The 15,390-nt window shown below is 34.6% G+C and overlaps 1 protein-coding gene across 5 annotated transcripts in view; it reads right to left on the minus strand.

The window, feature by feature from the left end:
* Window positions 1-15,390, minus strand: part of MRPL13 (mitochondrial ribosomal protein L13) — a 47,489-nt gene that overhangs the window by 10,245 nt on the left and 21,854 nt on the right. For 3 of the 5 annotated variants that reach the window (XM_025450303.3, XM_035715575.2, XM_049092639.1), the window contains exons 5-6: window positions 10,463-10,549; window positions 4,871-4,992 (exon numbers count right to left, since the gene is read on the minus strand). In XM_025450303.3, the coding sequence (XP_025306088.1) occupies window positions 4,871-4,992; window positions 10,463-10,549 (209 nt within the window). Of the gene's footprint in view, window positions 1-4,866; window positions 4,993-10,462; window positions 10,550-15,390 lie in introns of those variants that run through there. The other 2 variants (XM_025450304.3, XM_049092640.1) reach the window with 2 other exon arrangements.

Below are 15,390 nucleotides of genomic sequence, written 5' to 3' on the forward strand. Positions count from 1 at the left end.
AGAAATGGCAGGGAAATAAATCCCCAGAGCAGTAACTCAAAAATGCATCAAGTTACTTGAAGTTTCTCTAAAAATTTCCTTAAAAATAATTATAGAGGGATCCCTGGGTGGCTCAGCGGTTGGGCGTCTGCCTTTAACTCAGGGCGTGATCCTGGAGTCCCGGGATCAAGTCCTGCATCAGGTTCCCTGCATGGAGCCTGCTTCTCCCTCTGCCTGTGTCTCTGCTTCTCTCTCTCTCTCTCTCTCTGTTTCTCATGAATAAATGAATAAAATCTTAAAAAAAGCAATAATTATAGAAAGCCCTAATTCCATTAATATAATAAAGGCACTCAGTCACCTTCTAATTCGTTTTAAACAAACCAAATCACTTAGTATAATGAGCAGTTTGATCAGTATTCTTTATTCATGATGTATATACAACTCTAACTGCATAATCTATGTTTGGTCACTTATTTGATTAAACAGCACTTTGGTATTTCAAGTTAAAAACAAAGTACCATATAGCCCTCTTGGTTAGGAATATGAATTCATTTATGATGGTGTTTCTATTAAAAAAAAGTCAGATATGACATTCTTAGATTTCCAGAACTTCATACAGCATGGTAACCTACCAAAACTCAAAGACTACTTAAAATACTACTTAAAATATTTTGCTTTTTAAAGCGAAATATCTAAAATAAATAAATAAATAAATAAAAATTAAAGTGAAATATCTGAGAACTACAGGACTAAAGTACATTTATATAAGATGCTACAAAAGGCAACAAGAGGCAGTCAGGCAAAGTGGCTAGGACCACAACTCAGGAGCCAGTTAACTTAGGTTTGAATCCCTAACCCACCACTTACAATTATGTGATCTTAGTCAAATTACTTTTCTTTCTGTGCCTGTATTTCCTTTTTTATGAAAAAATGGGGATAAAAATATAAGCCAGAGACACACAACATAAACACAAAAAACACAGCAAAATGTTAACTTCAGTGAGATTATTTAAGTTTGTATCTTGTTCATAGTTTCTACAATGAACATTTAATACTTTTTAAAAAAGATGTATTTATTTTAAAGGGAGGGAGGTTGGTAGGGAGGGAGAGAAGGAAAGAGATCAGGGAGGGGCAGAGGGAGAAAGAAAATCTCAGGCAGATTCCCTGCTGAGCATGGAGCCTGACAATGAAATAAGGCTCAATCTCATGACCCTGAGCTGAAACCAAGAGTTGGATGCTTAACTAACTCAGCTATCCAGGCACCCTAAACATTTAATAATTTTTATTTTTTACTTTTTAAAAAGATTTTATTAGAGAACACAAGCAGTGGAAAGGGCAGGGGCAGAGGGAGGGAGAAGCAGACTCCCCACTGAGCAGGGAGCACGGACTCAGGGCTCAATGTCAGGACCCTAGATCATGATTGGAATGGAAGACAGATGCCCAACCTACTAAGCTACCTAGGACTCCCATTTAACACTTTTTAAATCCCCAAAAGTGAAAGTTTTTAATTGAATGCTTGAGCTTGAAATCTATATTATGCGAATTCTTAGTAAGTGAAAGATTCCAAAGTGGTAAACTTAAGCTAATAAATGTTTTTCATAAAAAAAAAAAATAAATAAAATAAAATAAATGTTTTTCATAAACTAGAGATTAATTTCAATTTGTAGCCAATTGTTACATCTCTTTAAAAGAATTTTAAAAAAATGTTTACATCTTCCTAATAAAATGTTCTATATATGTGGGTTCAGTTGTAAAAATAAATATAAGTACTATGTAGGTTAAGTAGGAAAAGGCACATAAAATATGTCCGGAATAAATGACCATGTAAGTCTCCAAAAACAAGTTAAATTAAAATGATTTTTCTAAAATATAAAATTTGTCCAAGTACAGAGTCTCATGTCTCAGATGTCAAAGTAGAGAGAAATGGAAAGATCATAACATGTAAAACAAACTGTAAAACCTTTTATTTTCACATACTACTGATTTATCTAAATAAAGCACTATATAATATGGGTAAAAAAATGAATTTAAATAAAAAGAATTTAAAATAGACTCAGGTTTTGACAAGAAGGCAAACTATTAAATAGGCATTTAAAAAGGTCTAAAGAGACACAATCACCGCTCCCCCTAACTAAACTTAGTTGTTAGAATCAAATCATGTCACATAATGTTTAGTTTCTTGGTCATTGTCAAGCAATGAAAACCAGAACCTAAGGAATGATCGAGAATGCGCTTCTTTATTTTTAGAGAAAAACACTTATCATGAGGATGTATCCTGGTAACTAGCTGGTGTTAATATTAGACACCATAAAATCAATTTTTTCAATTTTTCACGTAGTTTTTTTCCACGTAGTTTGTTAATTGCTCATTTAATATCAACTGAAATTGATAACTCAGATGATATAGTGAACAGAAACAAAACTGTTTTTAAATCTAGTCAATTTCAATGATCCTAGCATGAAGACCTAGTATTAAATTGGAGCATATTATTACCTTCACTTCATATCTTCTAGAGATTCTTTCTTAACATCATTTATAAAAGCTGATAAAGGATATTTGCTTTTCTTCATTTATTCATTCAGTAAGTATTTTCTGAGTGCCTACTTAATGTGTCAGATGCTATGCTGAGGTAAATAAGACAACATGGAGTTCCCCCATGGAGTCAAGTTAGAGAAAGATATTAAACAAAAAAATCACACATATATTAAATTACATTAGAATAAATACAGTAAATGAAAAGGAAAGTGTAAAAAGAGACCCTAAAAAGGGGGCCTAACCCAGTTCATGGGATTATAGGAAGGACTTCTGTAGGAAGTTACATGTAAATGCTTCACCATCTGTACATCCAGGACATCTATCCAAAGATCTAGCACATAGCATAAACTCAAAAGTTTGTGCAGCTGAATTAAATATTGTTTTTTTTTTTTAAAGATTTTATTTATTTATTCATGAGAGACACACAGAGAGGCAGGGGGAGAAGCAGGCTCCCTGTGGGGAGCCCAATACAGGACTCAATCCCAGGACCCTGGGATCATGACAGACCCAAAGGCAGATGCTCAACCAATGAGCCTCCCAGGTGCCCCTAAATAACAGTTTTAGTGGAATTTCTTCAATGTGTGTCTAAGAGCCTATGACAGTGTCTTGTACAGAAGAGGTAGCTAAAATGTATTTGTTGAAAAAAATAAATTAATGATGTAGTTTGCCTCTGTGGAAAGAATAGGCTTTGGAATCAGACATAGGTCCAAACACAGCCTATCTTACAAACCAGATGACCCATGCCTTACTTCAAAATAGGAATGATAGATCTATCTCATAGTCCTGTGGAGAGAATTAAATACAGTACGTGTAAACTACTCAGTACAGTGTCAGGCAATTGGAAAGTACCCAACAAATAGTCACTATGATAAATGGTCACTAAAAATTGTATTATTTTGCTCATCATCTGCAGATATAGTAAAGGAGAATCTTGATAATACAAATCAGTAAAGTCAAAAAGATTCAAACAGAATATCCTAAAGACTTCGGTGTGGGAAGAGTCTGAAGATGCAATAACAAAAGAGTCAAGGATTAGATTGCTGGACATCTAACAATCTTGGGAAGGCTTATAGTTTCACAAACCTATGTGGCCAAAGAGCCAATAAAGAGATACAAATATTCAGAGCACAAAGGGTAGTATTTGTGGTTCTCTTTTAGATCTATAGTATAAATTCTGTAAATGTTCCCAAGACCCCCTTGTAGAAGTACTGTTCTATGCACTAGGGATGCAGTGATGAACAAGATGCAGCCCTTGCTCCTGAGTAGCTAAATATAGTGGTAATGACAGAGTAACACAGCAGGTGCTACGGCAGAAGATGGCTGGGTACTTAGTCTGGTCTCAAAGTTTACGTAAGGATTCTTAAAGGTGGTGGTATTTGAACTAAAGTCTAAAGAATGAGTTCATTATTTCAGAGCATGAGGGGAGGGAAATACTGTTTTAGACGAAATAATAGCAGAAAAAAGACAAGGAAAAATTAAATTGTGTACAAAGGGTGACAGCCTTAAACAGGTGGTATTGCTAGCCTAGTGAAGTGTGGAGAACTTAATTAAGCTTCAGAGACAGAGAGGAGCCAGGTCATGGAGACCCTGGTAGGAAGATAAGGAAACCTGGAAAAAATCAGATGGGAGATAGTATGTCAAAACTGAGCACTTTTCTGGACCTCAGACAGAGGAAATTGTGTAGAGGATAGCAAAAAGTGTTTGCTATTTTGTTTTTCTATTTGGGTCAAGACTGTTAATTGTCCAGAATCGGTGACTTCATTAGATGATACTCTCAAGCTTAGTGAAACAATTCAGAAAATGGGAGAATCACTTTGTTTTCAGTAATGATAATTTATCATTCCAAGAGACTACAATCAATCCAAGTAATGTCATCTCAAACAAAAAATCTAGACACAATTATAGACACCTGTGAACATCCTTACATGGCCATAGCAAGGTTTTAAAACTTTAGAGACTTTTGGTTGTAATACCTACATCTAGAATTTATTTGCAGGTGGAAGATGGAAGGAGTATCCAAGGAATTAAAAAAAGTTCACTATTCCCACACTCGAGGATTTTCTCATTTGGTTAAAGAAACAGGGGGTACTAAACTAAGCTTAGAAAACCAGAAAAATAGGGTAGGCATGGTGGCTCAGTGGTTTAGTGCCACCTTCAGCCCAGGGTGTGATCCTGGAGACCTGGGATCGAGTCCCATGTTGGGCTACCTGCATGGAGCCTGCTTCTCCCTCTGCCTCTCTCTCTCTCTCTCTGTGTCTCTCATGAATAAATAAAATCTTAAAAAAATAAAAAATAAAAAATAAAAAAAGGAAAACCAGAAAAATAAAAACAAAGACAGGAAAGAGAAAAGACTTACGGAGACCACACTATTGGGAAAGCCTCTATTTCTTCCTGCGTGTACTCATCTAGACGTCTTGGTACTTTTCGTGGTTGAGGAAGCTCTTCCACTAAATTCTTACGAATATCTTCTGGTATATCCTACGTTAAATAAAATTCAGATTTAATTTTCTTAAAATATGTTCCTTAGAAATAAAGTAGTAATACTTAGCGAATATTAAAAAATAACAAACTAAAGAATAAAGAATGAGGAAAACAATATAATCTTTAAAAGTCCGTAAAAATCCCTGAAAAGTACATTAATGATAAAAGTAATCTCATTATAATACTATAACTTATAATCTTGACAAACCTATTTCTCATGATAAATCAGACATCTTCAGTTCTGAGGACTATTGAGTCACTAAGTTCTAACTATTTTTTTCTTAACTGTTTAATTTATTCCTGGCCTTTCAAATACAGAAAGGAACTGCCTTGGCTGATTCTCATGACTTTTCATCTGATTGAGTGAATGTACTGGGTCTATGGCTTCCTGTGACACAACCTTTCAATTCATACTCCATGTTGTTGCCAGAAAAAACTCTGGAAAATGAAAATATGTTGCTTCTTTGAGTCATTTAGCCAACATTTACTGAACTTCTATGAACCAGAAATTGTGCTAGATTCACAGAATATAAAAGGAAATAAAAAGATGATAGGCTCTAAAGGATTACAATTTTAAAAATGTCACTGCTCAAACCAGTGTCCTGCCTCCTAGACGACTTCTGTGCCTCCATCTCTTCACACACACACCCATCCATGGCTTCTGAATTATCAGCCTCCTTGCTTTTCATGCACTGTTCCACACTGAAATCCTGGTGCCTTTATTAATGGTATTCCCTCTGCCCATAATGACTTTCCCTAGTTATATATTCAAATATTCAGAAAAATGAAAGAAAAAGCTATTATGCAAAAAAATCTGAATTTGCATAATTAAAAGCAAATTAAAAACTAAAGCATATATTTGAGAGAGATTTTAAAAGAACAGATACTGAACAAAGTAAAGGAAGTGATAAAATGAAGAGCATGAGTAACCAAAAAAATTTACATTTATACTGTGCTTCGCGAATCAGAAATAGGGAAAGGGAACTGTCTTGTGAATTTGGATGGTAAGTTAATTTTGGAGATTACTGAAATAATGGTTGGATATCTATGAAAGTGACCTATGAATATTTCCACAGGGATAGCACATATATTTCCCTCTTTTCATAACAGTATGTTCCCAAACATTAAAAAAAATTATATAGTAAATTATAATTCTTGGAAAAGAACATATCATAATTGGGAATCAAATATCTGGGCAAGGACATGGCATCAATACAGTAATTGTTTTCTATACAATGTCTTAAGGATCAAAATTTTAAAGTAGCTTTAAAGAATCACAGAACTCTATGGAGTTATATAGTTGTTCTAAAACCTAATATGGCAAAATTTTAGTAATGTTTTAAAAATTTTAGTTGGCTTTTTAAAATTATGGTTTGTATAGGGTCACTATTAATATATACAAAATATAATAAATACTATTGACAATGTGTTTCTTCACTGAGAAGCATTTAACATCCCTTCCCTGATGTATTCAATCTGGAACAAGGAGAGGATGCTTGGACATATAAATTACACAGAACTGGAACAAGGAGAGGATGCTTGGACATATAAATATTAAGTTGCTGTAATTTTTTATTTCCTGAAAAAGTCTACTTGCCAGTTTGATATTTATAAAAATTCATGAATATTTCACACTCCTTTGGGAAGCCATTAAAAAAAAATCCCTCTATCATTCACAAAGACAATTTTAAAAGTTGCCAAGTGCTTACACAGCACAGGGTGTGGAACATAGTGGGTTAGTAAATGTTTGCTGACTGAAGAGAATTTTGACTGAAATGAGCTTACAAACTTTCTCCACTATTAGAACAATTTGCTGAAAGAATGGATTAAAAAATAGTGCAAAATGAGAAAAGTTGTTGATTAGGCATTACGCATGAAACCAAGAAGAGAGGAAGTGGCTCCTTTAAACTGAACACAGAGAATGTAACCCAAACATGCTAACAATGTGTTTGTAGAGATTTAAGAGTCCTCTGCATGGAGAGAATAATTAACCTAAAGGGAGAATAAGGAAAAGAATGAGTGCAATAAGCAGGGGGCAGGGTTTTCACCTTTGTCAATTTCTAAAAGAAATTTTAATTTTACAGAAAGGTTGTGAGGATACAGTGAATACTCATCTAACCTTCATGTAAATTCACCAATTGTCAAAATAGGACATGTTTGCCCTCCTTCTTTTCACGTATATACACACACATGTTACAAAGTCATGTTTAGGAAAATTAACATTGATGAAGTACTTTCTTCTGATATGTAAGTGTCTATTCAAATTTCCCGAACTGATAAAATTATCTTCTAAAGTATCTTTTTTTTTTTTTTTTTTAGTATAAGATCCTGTCAAGGATCACATGCTACATTTAGTCATTATGCTGTTACTATGTTGTTTAACATACATAATAAGTTCTTCAGTCTAGTCTCTTAATACAAAGCCCTTTCCCTGCTTTTTGTTCTTCATGAAATTAACACTTTTGAAGAGTCTAAGCCAATTAAGTGGTAGACTGCCCTTTTATTTGGATTTGTAGGACTGTTTCATTCGTCAGGTTAAACATTATTGACATATGCTATTTTGATAGTTTAGGTGGAGTCTTCAGTTCTTCATTCATAGCAGGAGGCACATGATGTCAGTCTTCCCATATAGATATGTTTGATCTCCTGGTTATGTTGGTGTCCACCAGGTATCTTCAACATAAAAAAGTATCTAATCTCCTTTCAAACAGTAAGTATTGTGTAGCATGATGTTTTGAAATTGTATGACTATCTTGTTCTATAATAATCTTTTACCCAGTGACCATAGAATATGCTGATAATGGTGGCTTTTCTAATTCAGTATTATTTCTACATTTTTTAGGGGACATTCTTTTCTAAGGAAAAGCTTTTTCTTCTCTAGAAAGGAAAGGGAACTTATAACAAGATAAAAATAATTTTTGGACTATCATCATGGGCTCACAGATTTTTGTCTTCTATTCAATGTAACCCATTATTATTACCATTAATTTTAAGGCTCACACAGTCCCATATTTGGTCATTTGGCACCAATTCAAAATGCCTTCCATGTTCTTTTGATATTTCTCCATCCATTTTTGAACACTGCCTTACTTCTGTTACTTATTATTTTACCAATATGAACAATGCAGAAATAATAAATATGTGCATGCATATACTCCATAGTAACTTTGTTTTATCTCTACTCTAGACCTAGAATCAACCATTTCTCCAATGAAAACCAGGTTCCTTTTAATAAGGAATAGCACTTAGAAAACAAGATCTGGGCACTAGTTGTGCTTACTTCTATTAATGCTGTCATTTAATTTTTATTTATTTATTTAAAAAAAGATTTTATTCATTTATTTTTAGAGAACAAGGGAAAGGGAGTGTGCAGAAGCAAGGGGAGAGGGAGAGAATATCAAGCAGACTCCAAGCTGAGCATGGAGCCTGACCTGGGGCTGGATCTCACAACCCTGAGATCATGACCTGACCTGAAATCAAGAGTTGGACACTCAAAAAAAAGAGTTGGACACTCAACTGATTAAGCCACCCATGTGTCCCTTATATAAAATCTTAATATGATAACAAAGTTGAAGTAAAAAAAAATAATCTAAAAGGCATTCTCCAAAAACCTTATTCTCTTCCCTATTTCTCCTATCTCTTTGTTCCCATGCTTTAGTAAGTAGCCAACTTCATTTTCTCATTTATTCTTCCTGAGTTTCTTTATGCAGAAAAAGCAAATACAGTATGTATGTGTAATCATATATATGTATATATGAATACAAAAGGTAGTTTGCCATCTGTATTTTTTCACTTTTTTTTTTTTTTCACTTACCAAGGTATCTTGGAAAGCATTATTTATGTGACTTTCTAAGTCACAAGAATATTTGGCATTCTTTTGGCATCCACTCAACTGAATGGATATTATATAGTTTATCCAATTACCTATAAGTAAATTCTTATTTCTATTATTTTACTATTATAAATACTGTGGAAACAAGAATCTTGTGTATCTTCAGAGTAAACAGATTGCTGAATCAACCACAAATCTCCTTATGTATGTATTATATGTAATGTTACCTAATTCTCAGATCCCTTATTGGTTGCACCATTTTGTACTCTTTTTTTTAAAATATGATTTTTAGAGCTGAGTGTATTTTTTTAAAGATTTTATTTATTCATGAGAGACACAGAGAGAGAGAGAGAGGCAGAGACACAGGCAGAGGGAGAAGCAGGCTCCATGCAAGGAGCCTGATGTGGGACTCGATCCTAGGCTGCCAGGATCACACCCTGGGCTGAAGGCGGTGCTAAACCGCTGAGCCACCCAGGCTGCCCCCATTTTGTACTCTTATCAGCAATCTATGAGTGTCTATTTCCCCACGGCCTGGGTAACAAAATGTGCTAGGAAGTTTTTATTTAATAACAATCCATTTTTGGGAAAATGGGCCCATTAATTTTACAGTCTGAAATTATTCCAGTAATTTGTTGTTGAACTGAACTACTATGTATTACTTAAAACCTCCACATTCAAACCTGACTGCCTTATAACTAAGATTATATATCTATATATAATCATTTTGTGTCTTTAAGAAATTAGTGTCTAAAAAAATGGGACGGTACAATCAGAAATAGAAGTTTTAATATTGTGATTTCATGAAGGTCATTTATTCTTAGATGATGACACTGCTTCCATGCTTGTTACCTCAGAAGTTAAAGTAAATACTGGAAAATTCTACTGATTCATGCAAAGCAAAGGTAATACATTAACCATTTTGATAAAACCATGAATAATTTACTCATGCATTAAGTTAACTAAATAGAGCACACAGTGGCTTAAATGGTTGCTATAACTTGATAATCTGGAATTAATTTCTACATTTTTCCTCTAGTAGGAACTGTAAGGACAACAACAATCACAACCATTGTAATGACAGTAACTGGCACTTACCGTCAGGCCTGTTCTAAGCACTCTACAAATGTTATCTCATTGAACCCCTACCATAATCTCATAAAGTAGGTACCATTATTTCCATTTTACAGATGAGAAAACAGATAATATGTAACCACCCATGGCCATATAGTCAGTAAATGGTGGAGCATGAATTCTAATCCAGATAGTCTGATTCCACAGCCTGGATTTAACCATTTTATTATAGAACCTCTACTATTTTATTATATTATACTAAAGAGAAAGCTGTACTTAAAATAGTTTAACAGTAATAAATAAAAATGTTTATTTTTTCAAGTACTTTTTTAGCTGAATAAATTTTGAGTAAGAACAAGTATTCTAAAGTTAAGGAAAATAATTAGCAACCAAAACTAAGTTATTAATCCATGATTAATATAAGTTTTGCCACTAGTCATATAAAATGTAAATGAAATTCATACTTTTTATAGCTGATGAAATAAGCAATGAATACCCTCAATTTAACAGGGGCTCTGGCCATGTTCCTTGTTGTAGCATCATTACCAATGACCACTGACTTACCTCATCTGGGAAAAGATGCAGTCTCTGCATTAGAGTTCTTCTGTGAAGGTTTTTTGGCAGCATGCCATAAATAGCTAGTTTCACAATCTGAAAAACAGATATATGTAGGACTCAACAAGCAAAATCTGATTTGGGATATTAGAAGGCAAACACATTAGAGACAGTGATGAAAACAAGTGGGCTAAGACTCAACAGAAATGAAAAGAAAGAAATTAGGACCTAAGTAGATACATGGCAGTAACAGCAAAAGAACTGTCATTATTTTGGGCATTACTATTTTCTTTAGTCTCTATTTGGTTTAACCTATTTTTAAAGGAAAAGGACAATAGGAAGAGATTAAAAATAATCTACATATGTGCCAATTTTAGTTAGAATAAAAAGTTCCCTGAGGGAAAATTAACAAGGCAGGAAACAACAAATGTTGGAGAGGATGCGGAGAAAAGGGAACCCTCTTACACTGTTGGTGGGAATGTGAACTGGTGCAGCCACTCTGGAAAACTGTGTGGAGGTTCCTCAAACAGTTAAAAATATACCTGCCCTACGACCCAGCAATTGCACTGTTGGGGATTTACCCCAAAGATACAAATGCAATGAAACGCCGGGACACCTGCACCCCGATGTTTCTAGCAGCAATGGCCACGATAGCCAAACTGTGGAAGGAGCCTCGGTGTCCAACGAAAGATGAATGGATAAAGAAGATGTGGTTTATGTATACAATGGAATATTACTCAGCTATTAGAAATGACAAATACCCACCATTTGCTTCAACGTGGATGGAACTGGAGGGTATTATGCTGAGTGAAGTAAGTCAGTCGGAGAAGGACAAACATTATATGTTCTCATTCATTTGGGGAATATAAATAATAGTGAAAGGGAAAATAAGGGAAGGGAGAAGAAATGTGTGGGAAATATCAGAAAGGGAGACAGAACGTAAAGACTGCTAACTCTGGGAAACGAACTAGGGGTGGTAGAAGGGGAGGAGGGCGGGGGGTGGGAGTGAATGGGTGACGGGCACTGGGTGTTATTCTGTATGTTAGTAAATTGAACACCAATTAAAAAAAAAAAAAAAAAAAAAAGTTCCCTGAGCTTGTATAAAAACTTATGGCTCAAATAATGTCACATCCTGAATAAAGCAGAACCCAGGGAGGCCTTAAATCCTGTTTTCTCCAGGTAGGAGATCAGGAGGTTTCCAATTCAGAAGGTAAGCCTGAACATACAGTTTTGAGACTGACTCAAAGTCACAAATCTCCAACAGTGGTAACAGTGAACATTTACTGAAACTCACTGCATGTACAGTGGTCAGTTGCATTACATTTGTTGTCTTGTTTAATGATGCTGAGTCTCATTTCACAGATGAGGTAACAGATTTAGTGAAGTTAAAGAACTCTCCCAATTTCAAGTATCTAATAAGTGGTGGTGCTGGAATTTAAACCAGGTGGTGCTCTTAGTCCCAGAATAGACATATAGCACATGCAATCACACCTACAATATGTTTCTCTCCATAAGTTCTCAAGAAGACAAAAAGTGCCTTCTCTCTACCATACTCATTCCCAACACGGCAAACTAACCTTGCCGTGATTTACATTCCCCCGCCCCACCCCCCCTTTTTAAAAGATTTTATGACAGACAGAGAGAGAGAGAGATAGAGAGAGAGAGAGAGGGGCAGAGACACAGGCAAAAGAAGCAGGCAGAAGGAGAAGCAGGCTCCATGCAGGGAGCCCGACATGGAACTTGATCCCTGGTCTCCAGGACCATGCCCCGGGCTGGAGGCAGCGCTACACGTCTGAGACACCCAACTGCCCTACTTTTCCCTTTCTAAGATTATCCTCTTTGTTGGTCTGAATGTGATTTGGTGTATCCTTTGTCAAGAGAAGTTCACACTGTGTCACTCTGTGTTCCACAATCTCCTGGGGGCCTGCTGGTATATAGTATATACAAATACACTTCAAGGTCTTCATAAAACTGCTGATAGGGACATTTGGAGAATTGTATCAATTTTTACCATCTGAACTCATAATCCAAGAATATAATTTGACCTATATTAAAGTTAAACCCATCAAAACTATACATGTTAGAACAGTGTTGCACTATAAGAGGATTTCCTATTCCTTTCATTTTCTCATCAAATCAGACTACAAAACCTTACTACATACAAAGGCTAATGGCATCGCATACGTATTTTTCCAGTTTAGTGCTGTTAATACTCTATGTTCTGGAGATTTTAATAGAGATTTCTATTGTTAAAAGCAATTAAAAATTCAGTTAGTCACACAAGCCACATTTCAAGTGACCAATTGCCACATATGGCTAGTCGCTATCATATTTGATAGTGCAGACAAAGAATACTTCCATCATGACAGAAATTTCTATTGGACAGCACTGATCTAGATATTAGTCTTTAAAATTTTTAATTCTTAAAAATCTTAAGCAGAAACTGACAGTGTTAAGATTATTGAGCATCTTTTCTGGATAAGCTAGTCATTATATCCTCTGAATATCATAATAGCAATTTTATTGTTGTGGTAGGGTTATATGACATTTAGGGTTCATGTCCCTATAAAAATGTAGTTGTAGTCACTTGAATTAACAAGTTGGTTTTTTAAAACTTGCCCTGTTAAAAAATGCAAACCTAACAGTCAAATTAGAGGAAGCTAGAAAGTATAGAAAGGTTATAAGCTGACAGAGGAGAGAAAAAGGCAGACATACAAACAACATATACCCCAAGTAATAGAACATGTGCAGCCAAGTAATCACAGCAGTATAGACTTAAGCATAAGTTCTAAGCATTTCAGAAAGTGAGAAAGACAGAATAAAGCGAGGCTAATAAATATTAAAGAACTTCTGCATCTGTAAACCAGGGCACATGCCATTTGTTTCACACAAAATAACTGTATTGTAAACTATGGAGGTAGAGAAAAGACAGGAAAGGAACTATGTTAGAAAAAAAAAAAGCATGAATAGGTGGGGCATCTGGTTGGCTGGATCAGAAGTGTATGTAACTCTTGATCCTGGGGTTCTGAATTCAGGCCCCACACTGGGTGTAGAGATTATTTAAACAAAGAAAAACTTAAAAATAAAAGAAAAAATATAAGCACAAGAAACTCTTAAAGTATATGATAGAGGAATAAGGAAAGGCTGAATCAACATATTTATCTGAGTTTACTAATAATGATCTGTGTAATTATAAAAAATATTTTGAAATGTTGAATTACCTACTAAGAACTATTAAAATGTATTAATGTATTTTACAAAGAATATTCCAGGACTATACTAATAATCAGAAGGATGCACTATGAAACAAATTCTCTTGTAAGCCCATCCATACACCAAGTTCTGATTAGCAAATTATGTCTGCTGGCAGAGGACCTACTGTTCCAGACAAAAACTTAAGTATTTGATTTGGAAGCAAAGTAACTGACCTCTTCCTTTAATAAGCCATTCCCTTTATCATAAAACAAAGTCAAAATTAAGACTTAAAAAAATTTTAACATTATTTAAATGAGGTAATAATTAAAATGGATTTAACTTTGAACTATTTTCCAGGACTTCATTAAACATTTTGCAATGCATTTTAATATTTATTTATAAAACATAATTTGAAACCATTTCTACAATATTATCTAGTGCCAAATTCTTATTAAAAAGTTGGACTATACTGCCTCCTAGTGGATAGTGAGTATGCCTGAATAACAAATTTAAATTTTAAAAATATTTATCAAATAATAAAACTACAATGTTATAGCACTTATGGTATATATCATCAGCAGCCCATATAACTCTTTAATACCATTATATGCAATTCATATAAATAGTTAAAATAGGATATTTTATTTGACCTGTAATAGTCTAATGTTTTGAAACAGAACATTAAATATTTCTTAAGCAATCTCTGAGCATATTTTTGTAAAATACCTATAAATGATTAAGAGGTAAAAATAAATAGTAAAGTATGGAACTTCCAAATGTTATATCAGGGCTTACTAGAATAAAATATGTCCCTCTCCCTCACCTCTAAGAAAATTTTAGGCAGTATTGTACCAAATAAATGATTGTATGCTGACAACAGATTTTATTTTTATTCACCACTGTAGCAAAATAAAAAAGAATGTCTTCAGAGCATAACACTTTGTTTACTTATGAATGTATTTAGGTAAAAAGCTAAATAGTTCTAATGGGGAAAATATTCCCTATTCTATGAGTATAGTTCAAAGACTGGGTTATAAAAAATTAAGGAAGGAAAAATAAAGTTGTGAAATGGCAACAGGAGATTTTGTTTTTATCAATATTGAAAGCCAATATTTAGATTAGAAACTTCTGGTACATAACTCAAATGATAAAGAAATAAATATTCCATGTTTTAAAAAATATTTTCTGGGGTGCCTGGGTGGCTCTGTTGTTGGCTGAGCATCTGCCTTCATCTGGGGTCATGATCCCAGGGTCCTGGGATTGAGCTCCACATGGGGCTCCCTGTTCAGTGGGGAGTCTGCTTCTCCCTCTCCTTCTGACCCTCCTCCCTACTTGTGCTCTCTCTCTCTCTTTCACAAATAAAATCTTAAGGAAAAAAAAATATGTATACATACATACATATTTTCTAAAGTATGGAAGCAATTGGAGGCCAGAAGTAGGAGAAAGTAGTACAAAAAAAGTCCTAAGGTTGGCATTTGCCCAGAGGGCAACAGCTTAGTGCAGGGCTTGAATTTCAAAGGACTAGCCTTTTTTGGTCAGGAAGTTGGACTTCCTCATTAACCTAGATTTTCAATAGAAAAGCAATATCCAAGGTATAGGGTGGAGAAATAAAAAAACAAAAATCTTCCTGAGAGGAAACAGAACTATGAGCCTGACTGCACAAGGCCTTAATGCCCCCAAATCACCCTTTTTAAAAATGGGGATCAAAACCAGAAGTCTAGAGTATATAATGAGGTCTTAGG

This window comes from Canis lupus, chromosome 13 (assembly GCF_003254725.2).
Source record: "Canis lupus dingo isolate Sandy chromosome 13, ASM325472v2, whole genome shotgun sequence".
NCBI classification, from domain to species: domain Eukaryota; kingdom Metazoa; phylum Chordata; class Mammalia; order Carnivora; family Canidae; genus Canis; species Canis lupus.